General features: G+C 45.2%; 1 protein-coding gene across 1 annotated transcript; it reads left to right on the plus strand.

Annotated features, from left to right (window-relative positions):
- Nucleotides 1-5,892: 5,892 nt before the first annotated feature.
- Nucleotides 5,893-6,396, plus strand: LOC309800791 (protein FAM136A-like). Its single transcript, XM_082615110.1, has one exon. It carries the CDS (start codon nucleotides 5,927-5,929, stop codon nucleotides 6,341-6,343), a length of 417 nt encoding a protein of 138 aa, XP_082471236.1. The 5' UTR covers nucleotides 5,893-5,926; the 3' UTR covers nucleotides 6,344-6,396.
- Nucleotides 6,397-11,559: the final 5,163 nt, after the last annotated feature.

Genomic DNA, 11,559 nt, shown 5'->3' on the forward strand with positions numbered 1-11,559 from the left:
CTTATGCGACTTTTTGACAACATTCCACACAATTGACCATTCCCACATTCTCGAAACCTTTCTCTCGGCTTCCATGATACCTTATTCTCTTCCTCCTACCTCGCTGACCACTCCTTCTCAATATCTTCATTCATTCCTTTATTCTTTCATGCGTTCCTTCAGCAAATCTTTACTAAGAGCCTACTACTTGCTAAGCCCTATGCTAGGTCCTAGGCAGTCAACAGAACAAAACCCTGCCCCATGGAGTGTATGTTCTAGGGGAAGTCTACTTTACTGATTCTCCACCTCTGTTCAACCTCCAAATGTTGGCTATGCTGAGGTTCATCGGGGGATCCCTTGTCGTTTCCATCTTATCCACTCTTGTGACTTGAAATTCCATCCACGTGTTGCTGACTCCCAAATGTTTATCTCTAACCCTGGCTGTTTCCCATGAACTGCAGACTCATGGATCCAACTACCTACTTGATTTAACCACTTGGATATCTACAGGCTGTCTCAAGATTAACATGTTGTAGACAGACTCATAGATCCAACTACCTACTTGATTTAACCACTTGGATATCTACAGGCTGTCTCAAGATTAACGTGTTGAAAACAGAAATGTTTACTCCTCCACTCTCAGCCTAAACCTGTTTCTTCACCTGCCATTCTCCATCACAGTCAATGGCGCCACCATCCACCCAGTTGCTCAGCCAAAAACCTGAGTCATCCTGATTCCTATCCTTTCTTCTCTCCCCACATCCAATCTATCACCAAGTTCTGTCAGCTCTACCTCCAAAACGTACTCTGCAACTGTCCACTTTTCTCCATTTCCTCTTCTACCACCCTGGTCCAGGCCACCATTATCCATCCCTGGACCACTATTATAATGACCTCTTAACTGGTTTCCCTGCATCCACTCATGGCTATCACCCGGATCTATTCTTCACACCATAGGCAATGAAATTTTAAAAATGTAAATCAGATCACTTCGCTCCTCTTCTTAAAACCCTCCAGGAAGCAGTGTGGGAGAAGACGTTTGCAACATTTACGAAAGATGATGGATTAGTAACTCAGGGAGGGGATATGGGGATATATGTACCAATAAGGATGTTAAAAAAAAAAAAAAAAGGGAAAGACAGCCATGTTGAAAAATGGGCAAGGGATATGAACAGACAATTCACAAGAAACTCCAAGAGCCAATAAATACAAAGTTACATGTTTAATCTCACTAGTAATCATGGAAATGCAAATTAAAACGAGTTACCACTTTACACCAAAAACATTGTCAAATTTTTAAAAGGCTGACAGTATCAACTGCTGGCAAGGATATAAGGAAATGGGAACTTTCAGACTCTGCTAGTGGGAATATAAATTCGGATGCCAACTTTAGGGAACCATCTGGCAACTTGTTATAATGTTGAAAATGCACAAACCCATTAATCCCCCATTTCAGAATCAGTTGTAATAGTAAAAAATGAAATGCAACCTAATGTCTATCAATATGAGAATGGATAAATAAAATATGATATACATGTGCCCATATAATTCTATATAGCATTGAAAACAAATTAGCTAAGTTAATTCAACATCTATCAAGGTTCGTTGGATGAAAAAAAGCAGCCATAAAAAGACATGTGCATACTGCTTCCATTTATGCAGATTTTAAATTTTAAACTTAAAGAGAAAAGTGGTTTCCCACTAACCTCACAATGAAACCCTTAGAGCCTTTCCATGAACTGTTCCCTATCACTGGCACTTTCCCTAAAGCAGGGTCCCCATCACCTCCAGACATTCTGTGTTTATCTTTGTCTCTCCCCACTAGACCATGATCTCCAGAAGAGCAGGAAACTTGCTTCTCTTAGTCAGTGGTTTATCACGAATGGATGGCATTTTGTCAGTGCTCAGTAAATGCTTGTTGAATGAATAATTGTGAATTCCTTCAGGAAGTCTTTCCTGTATTCCTAGACTAAGAAACGTCCCTTAGCTTTGCACTTCAACAGTATCCTGCTTGGCTCTCTCAGCTATTTTCCCATTATGATTCAGAAACTCTTGATCTGGGTTCTCGAATGGGTGTCAGGCGAACCCATAAACATCCTAAAACTGTAGGTAAAATTTCATATGCATGTGCTTATTACATTTTCTGGAGAGAAGTTTCTTCACTTCCATCATATTCTTAAAAGGGTCTATGCCACAAATACACAAAAAAGTTTTCATAACACTGCTGTTTCCGTTGTTTTATCATTTTACCAGCTCCTCTAGACTGTAGGCTGCTTGACGGCAAGTCCACAACCGTTTCCCTAAACACCAGTGCAGGGCCTGGCATGTAATAGATGAATTTCAGTGAAATCTTGAATGAATGAATAAGGGAAAGACTGCATGCTTTTGGAGCCTGGGTACCGGGCCCACATTCACTCTCAGAGCCTTTGGGAGGCCTAGACCTTGGAACTGGAACAGAGAAGGAACAGAAAGCTGGCCTCAGAGTCAGGAAGGCGAAGCACTCAGAAGGACAGGGTCCTGGACGGGCCTCTCCTCTTGCTCATCCTGAGCGCAGCAAAGCTGATTCATTACAGGCTTTTCCATCCTTGGCCCAGAGCCGGCAGCACCCTCCTTCTCTCTCCTCCTCACACTTCAAGGTGAACCAGCTTTGGTACCAGGGGTGTTGCAGCCAAGGTCAATGCAATTGCCAAGCTCCGGCAGCCCCATGGAAACCCCATAACAAGGCACCAAACAGAGACCAAACCCTTCCCAGGAAACTCCAGGGGCAAGGAAGGGTGCTTCCTTCACCAATGACTTAGGAATCTAGAAATTCCGGTGGAGCCAACTGGGCAAGGGGTGCAGGACACTCAGCCTCCTTCCATATAAAGAAATCCCAAGCTCCAACATACAGCCCTATCTGGTCTGTGGCCAGAGTCTTTGCCCAAGGCCATCTTGCACACCTCCCAGGGACATGTATTTCCCTGCGAAGTTCATGAATGAAGTCCAGGCATGCTGGGTCCTCAGACATCACGAGGAATATTTAATAATACTATTGACTCCATTAACTGAGGTCAACCATGTGCCAGGCCTTTGTGCTACGTGATCCACATTTAAAAAATTTAATCCTCACCATGTCCCTATTAGCCCCATTTGATAGAAGAGGAAATTGAGGCAGAAAAGGTTTGCCCGAGGCCCCTTGGCCAACAAGTGTCTAAACTGAGATTCAAACAGGTCACCTGATTCCTATGACCTTCACCTCAACCCTAGAGCTGCCATCTACAGAGTTGTTCCCTCAGGGCTACACCTGATTACACTCAGGCCTCACAGCAACCCTAGCAGGGGAATCACCATTACTTTCCTTATTTTATTCTATTTTTTAAATTTAATTTGTATTTTATTTGGGGGTATAGTTGATTTACAATGTTGTGTTATTTTCAGGTGTACGGCAAAGTGATTCAGTTTTACATATACATATATCCGTTCTTTTTCAGATTCTTTGCCCATACAGGTTATTACAGAATATTGAGTAGAGTTCCCTGCGCTATACAGTAGGTCCTTGTTGTTTATCTGTTTTATATGTAGTAGTATGTATCTGTTAATCCCAAACTCCTAATTTATCGCCCCCCCTTTCTCCTTTGGTAACCATATGTTTGTTTTCAAAGTCTGTGAGTCCGTTTCTGTTTTGTAAATAAGTTCTTTTTTTTTTAGATTCCACATATAACTGGTATCATATCATATTTGTCTTTCTCCATCTGACTTACTTCACTTAGTATGATAATCTCTAGGTTCATTCATGTTGCTACAAATGGCATTATTATTTAATTTTACTTTTGCACTCTAATCCTAGGTTTATTCAACACAGTCCTTTTACTCTACACAACAAAGTACAACCACAACATTATCTAAAATGCCACAAAGTTACAAAACTCAAAACAGAAAATTTATAGTACTGGCTGTACAATGAAAGCCAAAAAAGCAATGTAAACGTTGCCAAGGTAACCTGCAAGACGGCCAAGAACACCAGTGCAACAGGGAGTTCTGCGATGACCCTGAAGAACTGGCCTTCGACCTGTTCATCAATTTCAGAGACAGAAAGGGAGACATGGTGTGTGTATGTGTGTGCGCGTGCACCCACAAGAAAACATGTAAAGAGAGAACCATTTTCAGCAACTAACAGCGGCTATTTTACCCTAGAGGTCAAAAGAGGGCTCAGGCAAGAATGGCAGCTGCACAAAAGCACGCCCTTTCCTGCGGGACCCTGCAGGCCAACAAGCAAGGGCATGACCAGGCCACCAGGGTGGCCCCAGGTCACTGGTGGAATGGAAAAACCTGCTCACAGGCTCGGCCACACGGCCACCTGGAGCCCTGATCATCCCTGCTGGCTTTGCCACTGACCTGGCTCTCAGGAACTGGAAACATGGGAGCTTTGTAGCCAGAAAACTAGAGGGCATCTTTATAGATACACCCCTGATAAAAGAAATTTTCACATACTGAGGTATGGAAAGTCATTCTGGCTTATACATGAGTTAACTTGAATTTCATGCTAGCTAACACAGCCTGTTTGTGGCCTATCAAACAAACATTGTGTATCTGCTTTAATTATTAAAGAAAAGGGTACATTGACCAGAAGCAAAGAGTGTCCATTTTAGAGAACAGACTTGTGGTTGCCAAGGGGGAGTTTTATATATATATATAACTGAATCACTTTGCTGTACAGCAGAAATTAACACAACATTTAAATCAACTATACCTCAATTAAAAAAAAAGAAAGAATGTCCATGTTAAAAATAAAGATTAAATGCCTCCCTTCCCGGGATGCCAATGCTGGTACTTTTTCAATGGTAAGACCTCCTTCCCAGGTGCCAAGACGGTACTGACTCACTGTGTATGTGCTGATCTGGGTTTTTTTGAAAGCTTGAAGGAATGTGTCCCTGACTTGTTTGATGTTCTTTGTTCTGACACAAAACTGTGCTGAAAACCATGCTTCTCCAGAGCAGTTCCTCGGAGTTACCTGAGAGGCTGTCTCCCAGGCTATAGTCCTCAGTTTGGCTCAAATAAAACTCTTTTCCTATTTATAGGTTGTTTATTGATTATTTTTGTCAACACCCCCAAATCAGCAACACCCCTGCAGCCAGAACTCTGTCATCAGGGGAAACATCTCAATCCCTCGCCTTCAAATCCCTGAATGAGGGATTTCTTTCTGACCGATCCTCTTTGGTTAGAAAAATGACAAAACTGAGTTGGATGGGATATAAGTGACGGGGCAGAGCTTCGGTGGCCCTGCTTATTGGGAGGAGTTGGAGCTGCAGCGGCTGCTGTGCCAGTGGCCGCGGGGACGTGGGGGGGCGGGAACTGCGCAGAGGAGAACGTGACTTCCTTCACCTCCACGTGACCGGCGCCACGTGGGGTGTGGTGACAGCATTCTCCTGGGAGCGCTGAATCGCCGGGGGATGGCCTAGGCCAGGGGGCCAGCTCAGCAGTGGCAGTGATCTCCAGGTCATCAACCTGTCCTGTGTCCACATGCGTGTGTGACCCCCTCCTGGTGAGGCAGGACCCGCCAAACGTTCTCCCCGGAGGCCAGGGACTCCTGTGTGGTGTGTGTGGTGCCAGAAGCAGGCTCACACGGGCTCCTGGAGAACCAACGCTGTTGTTTGCACAACAGTAACCAACCCTTAGTCCCCAGAGCGCTTGGCACACACACGCTCACGTGGTGAGAACCACGGCCACCATGAGGGCGGCACCACGCTTCCATTTTACAGGTTAAAGAGGCTGTAGCGGGACTTCCCTGGTGGTCTAGTGGTTAAGACTCTGCGCTCGCAATGCAGGGGGCCTGGGTTCGATCCCTGGTCAGGGAACTAGATCCCGCATGGCGCAACTAAGACCCAACACAGCCAAATAAATAAATAAATATTTAAAAACAAAGAGCAGATGTGGGCGCCGGCGCGGCGCGGAGCAGCGCCGTGTCGCCATGGCGGAGCTGCAGCAGCTCCGGGTGCAGGAGGCGGTGGACTCTATGGTGAAGAGTCTGGAGAGAGAGAACATCCGGAAGATGCAGGGCCTCATGTTCCGGTGCAGCGCCGGCTGTTGTGAGGACAGCCAGGTGTCCATGCAGCAAGTGCACCAGTGCATTGAGCGCTGCCATGCACCTCTGGCTCAAGCCCAGGCCCTGGTGACCAGCGAGTTGGAGAAGTTCCAGGACCGCCTGGCCCGGTGCACTATGCATTGCAACGACAAAGCCAAAGATTCAATTGATGCAGGGAGTAAAGAGCTTCAGGTGAAGCGGCAGCTGGAGCGTTGCGTGACCACGTGTGTAGATGACCACATGAACCTCATCCCAACCATGACCAAGAAGATGAAAGAGTCTCTGTCATCCATTGGGAAATAGATGTCTGCTATTGGCCATCGGGGCTGAAGGCAAGAGTCTATTTAAAAAGAGAAATGGGAAAGTTTATGAATGAGGAAATTAAGGATGGCAGCAAGTTTAAGGCCTACATCACTTGCCTCTGGACACTGGTTCCTTTGTGTTTGAAACCTAGAAAGTGAAAAAACCTGGTGCTAAAATTGGGGTCAGAGATAGCACAGGAGAGTTTCTGTGAGCCTGAATTTCACATGGCAAGTGCTTATCCTGGCAACAGGGAGTCTCCCTTGTACCAAACCAGAGCCCTCCAAGGTACCAGATTCTCTTAGTACACAGATACCAACAGGCTGGCAGGTTCATCTGACCTGCTTATGAGCTGGTGGAGTGTGAGGAGAGGTGTTTCTGTTTGTTGTCAACCTCCTGTTTACCAGAAGGATCACTACAACATTTCCCACAAACTGGAAATAAGACAAAATCCATGAGGTCACTAATTTAGAAGGGGAAAGGGGGCTTCTGGGGATTTGTTTTGCGTGGTTTTGTTTTATATACAAGGGCATGAAGCTACTTTAAGATGTATAGTTGGGAGAGGTAGTTTCGATAAAAACTTTGAAAAGGTCCTTGCAGATATTCATTTCTGGCCGTCAGGATGTGGATGCGCATTTCTTTAAATTCTCACACATGACATCTTTCAGCCTGGAAACCCTGCAAAAATTTAAGAAGTGCTATCACACTGGTAGGGGAAGCAAACCTTCCCTCTGACTGGCAGCCATGATGAGCCCTGAGGCTGTCAGCAGCAGAGTCAGCCGAGTGACAAGACAATCTTGCAGTGACACTCACCCTTGAAGGGAAAGGGGATTTTGATTGTGCTATATGCTAGTCTTCAAGAATGAACAGTGAAAGAGGAATTGTTAGCTGCTTAATTAAGAGAGTTATGAAGTACTGGCTTTGGAAAAATCTGGTTTTCGTAAAACAAAATAGAATGAAAGCCTAAACCCAGTATTGCTTACTTTGCCCCCTGTGATAACAGAGCTCTGTTGAAACAATCCCTTGGCAACACGAAGGTCAAAGAAGAAAAAGTAAGCAACTCAGGGGCAAGCTGTGACTCCTTTAGAGCAAAAAACGGGACAGCCCTCTGGTACCAAATACTACTTGTGCGTCATGCGTTGTTCTTGCCCCAGTTCTGGCACCTTATCATTGTATTAAGGACCTTGTGTTTTTACCAACTTATTACTTGAAATGATAATATAGCCTGTCTGTTTGCTGTTTCAAGACTGTGATATATTTTCCTAGTGGTTTGGTTTTAAAAATACATGACTTAATTTTTCTTCAAAAAAAAAATAAAAATAAAAAATAAAAATAAAAACAAAGAGCAGATTCTTTCTGCTCTCACTGGGAGAGGATGTGCTCTCTGTCCTCGACAGCTGCTGGGAGAAAACTTAAAAAAAAAAAAAAAAAAAGGGCTTCCCTGGTGGCGCAGTGGTTGAGAGTCCACCTGCCGATGCAGGGGACACGGGTTCGTGCCCTGGTCCCGGAAGATCCCACATGCCGCGGAGTGGCTGGGCCCGTGAGCCATGGCCGCTGAGCCTGCGCGTCCAGAGCCTGTGCTCCACAACGGGAGAGGCCACGACAGTGAGAGGCCCGCATACCACAAAAAAAAAAAAAAAAAAAAAAGAGGCCGCAGCACAGAGAGGGGACATGAGGTGTCACCCAGGACCGGGTGGCAGAGTGGGGGTCACTTCAAATCCCTCGTCCCTTCTCCTCCAGTCTGTCCCTGTGTATTGGAAACTGACCTTAAGGCAGCCACGGGTCAGGGACGCGATTATAGGACTGCCAAGGGTTTGCCTCTAATCCACAGGCCAACAAGTTGGGGAGCAGCACCCAGATCCCCATTTAAAGGGAAATGAAATGGAAACGGACATTCCATGGGATGTACTCAGAGGTCTCAGTCCGATAATCAGGCCCGGAGGACTTCTGCGAGCTGCACGGAGGACCTCAGATGGGGTCAGGCTGGAAACCAGGCAGAGAAAGAGGGGTCTCACCCAGGGTTGGCCAGACAGGCACAAGCCCAGGCTCAGGTAGCCCCAGGAATCAGCAGTGGGCCCCCACCTGCCCTCCTGCTCACCCCTCCTGCTGGGACACAGGCTCATCATTGGGGGAGCCGAATGCCAGGTAATGGGCTGGGAGGGCAGACCTCTCTCTGGTATGGGCATGGCGTGGGGTTGCCCGGCCCTCACCAGACAGCCAACCACAAAGCCTCTCTCAGGCAGGCAGACAATTCAGCCCTTTCAATCCAAGCGCAGCCGGGCTGGCATTCCCTGCACCTCTGTTTCTCTCTGGCTCCTGTAAGTGAATCACTTGGAGTTATTGACTCTGGGAACAATGAACTAGGAGCAGGCTTAAGCCCTTGAACAGACAGACAGCTGGGTCCTAGCACACCAAAGCCATGGCTGCTGATGAAGGTCAATGCCGTGGACGCTCCAGGGCTGCAGAGCTGCACAACAGAGTGTCATAGAATCGACACCACAGAAGGGTAGGGTCACAGCATCATGGATTGTTCGAGAGCTACAAATTGTTCTAATCACAGAGCCACAGAAAGCCAGTGTCCCAGAATCATCAATTATTAAAAGTCTAGAATCACCACCTCGGGGAACCAGAGACTTCCGGGACTATCAACCCTCAGCTGCCAGAACCCAGCTCTTTAGAGCAGGAAAAGTTCATCCTGTTTGAGGCTTCATTTTGCAGGTGGGGGAACTAAGTCAGCTGATCACGGTCACAGAACAAGGGCTGGGACACAGACATTACCACTTCCCATCCTTGCTCCACTCCCAGGGAATGTGGGCAAAAACAGCAGCCCCCTGAGGTCCTGGACACTCGGCCCAGGGACCTGCCCCTGGGGACTGGCCTAGCCTCACTCTGGGGGGTCATCACTCTGTCAGAGCACCTGTGGTCAAGCCCCTCCATTGCATCAAGATCTGAGGCTTTGTGAGCTCTAAGGTCAGGATGATGTGTTTGGCAAGTCTGGACAGGCTTGGATTCTTTTCACCAATCCCTCAGTCCCCGGCCTAATAAGGGAGAATTGTGCACCCTAATGATCTTACCTGGGAGTACGCCTAGTGGTGATCACACTGGGAGAGAGCCGGCCCTCCTGGGTTTCAGACTGGGATGCCCATTGCCTCATCGGGGTCACTTCAGTTCACTGTCAAGCTACACAAGGTAATCCTGCCTCACTTCCCAAGGGCCCATCACATGCTAGGGTCAGAGAAGTTACTAAGACAAGCTAATAACTTTGAGGCCCTCATAATCCATTGAGGCAGTCACATATGTATGTAATTATAAGTCAAGGCAGGGTGTGATGGCAATAAACACAGAAGAGACACAAATTAAGAAAGGCTTCACGAGAGAGGGGTAACATTTAAACTGAGCCATTAGAGAGATTTTCTTTATGTGAGTTCCTGACTTCTGCTTCTGATTGCAATGCAATAACAAGGATTAGACTCACCTTCCCACCCTACCCTAAACGACTAGAAAACTGGACAAAATACATGAAACAACTGTATTTCAAAATACAATGAAAAGCATGACAGGATGTGGTCACTAACAGAAGAGAAACAAATGAAGGGGTCGGGGGTGGGGTGGGAGTGCTGACTGTCCTGGTTTTCTGCCTGGAGTCATATTCCAGACCATGGTCCAAGGAGAGGGATCCAAGCAGAATATAGTAATCTTGCTGAACTGAGCATTTGGAGATTGGTGTCCAGGGACACAGCTAGAGTTGTATGGCAAAGTTCCAGAAAGGAGGAAATTGTGCAGAAAATGAGCTCCATAAATCTGCATGGGACCTTCTGGAGTTGTTGCTGAGTACTAGGGTAAAATTCCCTGAGATAGAGCAAAACTAAAAAATTAAAGCTGCAAGCAGAACAATTCCCAGAACTCACACAAGTCAGGAGACATTTGAGTTGCAACCAGCCAGAGTAGTGAAAACTCAGTAAAAGCCTCAAACATTCAGTGGAAACTTTGTAGACATCATGTCTTAGCCGTAGGCTGAGCTATCCCTAGAGTGAAGGCTAGTCCAGACCAGATATAGCAAAGTTTGAAAACAGGCTTCAAAGGGATAAAGATGGTGTGCAAGAAACCAAGCTGCATGTTACAACAAAGCCCAACATTCTTTAAGACAACAAAACTGAGACACTCAACTATATAACATCCATAATGTCCAGTATCCAGTCAGAAACTGCTAGATATGCCCCAAAGCAGGAAACTGTGACCCATAACCAGAAGAGAAATCAATCCATAAAAATGGACCCAGAAATGACAGAGATGATGGAACTAGATACAAAGATGTTAAAGTGTTATTATAACTACAAGTATTTAAAGAAAAATGTAATCATAATGAGTAGAGAAATGGAAGATATAAAAAAGAATCAAGTAGAACATCTAGAGATGAAAAATATCCTATCTAAAATGAAAAGTTTATTGAATGAGATTTACAGCAGATTAGACACTGCAGAAGAAAAGATAATTGACCCAAAAGGTCAATATAGCAATATAATGTACCTAAACTGAGGCACTGGGACAAAAAAAGATGGGAAAAAAATGAACAGAGTTTAGACATCTGTGATATGACATCAAATGGTCTAACATATGTGTAGTTGAAGTCCAAGAGGAGAGGAGAGAGAAACAGGAAGAAAGAAAGTAAGAAAGAAAGAAAGAGGAAAGAAAGAAAGGAAGGGAGGGAGGGAGGGAGGAAGGAAGGAAGAAACATAAAATATATTTGAAGAAATAATGGCTGGAAATTTTCTAAATTTGAGAAAAACTATAAACCCACAGATTCAAGAATCTCCACAAACCCCAGTCAGGATAAACATAAAAACCCCACACCAAGATACATCATAATCAAATTGCTGAAAACCAGCGATAAGACAATCTTAAAAGTAAACAGAGAAAAAAGACATGTCACTTACAGAGAAAAATGATAAGAATTAAAAGAATTCTCATCAGAAACTATGCAAGCAGGAGACAATGGAACCTCTCTAAAGCACTGAAAGGAAAAAAAAAACCAAAAAACTGTCAACCTAAAATTCTATGGCCAGCAACAATACCCTTTAAACAATGAAAGAGAAATAAAAACTTCTTCAGAAAAGAAGAACAAAAGCTGAGAGAATTTGTCACCAGCAGACCTGCACTACAAGAAATAGTAAAGGAAGTTCTTTGGGTGACAGGAAATTATACTGGATGGAAATTTGAAC

Source organism: Mesoplodon mirus, assembly GCF_964341445.2.
Source record: "Mesoplodon mirus genome assembly, chromosome: 3".
Taxonomy (NCBI): Eukaryota; Metazoa; Chordata; class Mammalia; order Artiodactyla; family Ziphiidae; genus Mesoplodon; species Mesoplodon mirus.

What these genes read in the sequence shown, in the direction of transcription:
- LOC309800791 (XM_082615110.1), top strand. Translation starts at nt 5,927, where the DNA reads ATGGCGGAGCTGCAGCAGCTCCGGGTGCAGGAGGCGGTGGACTCTATG.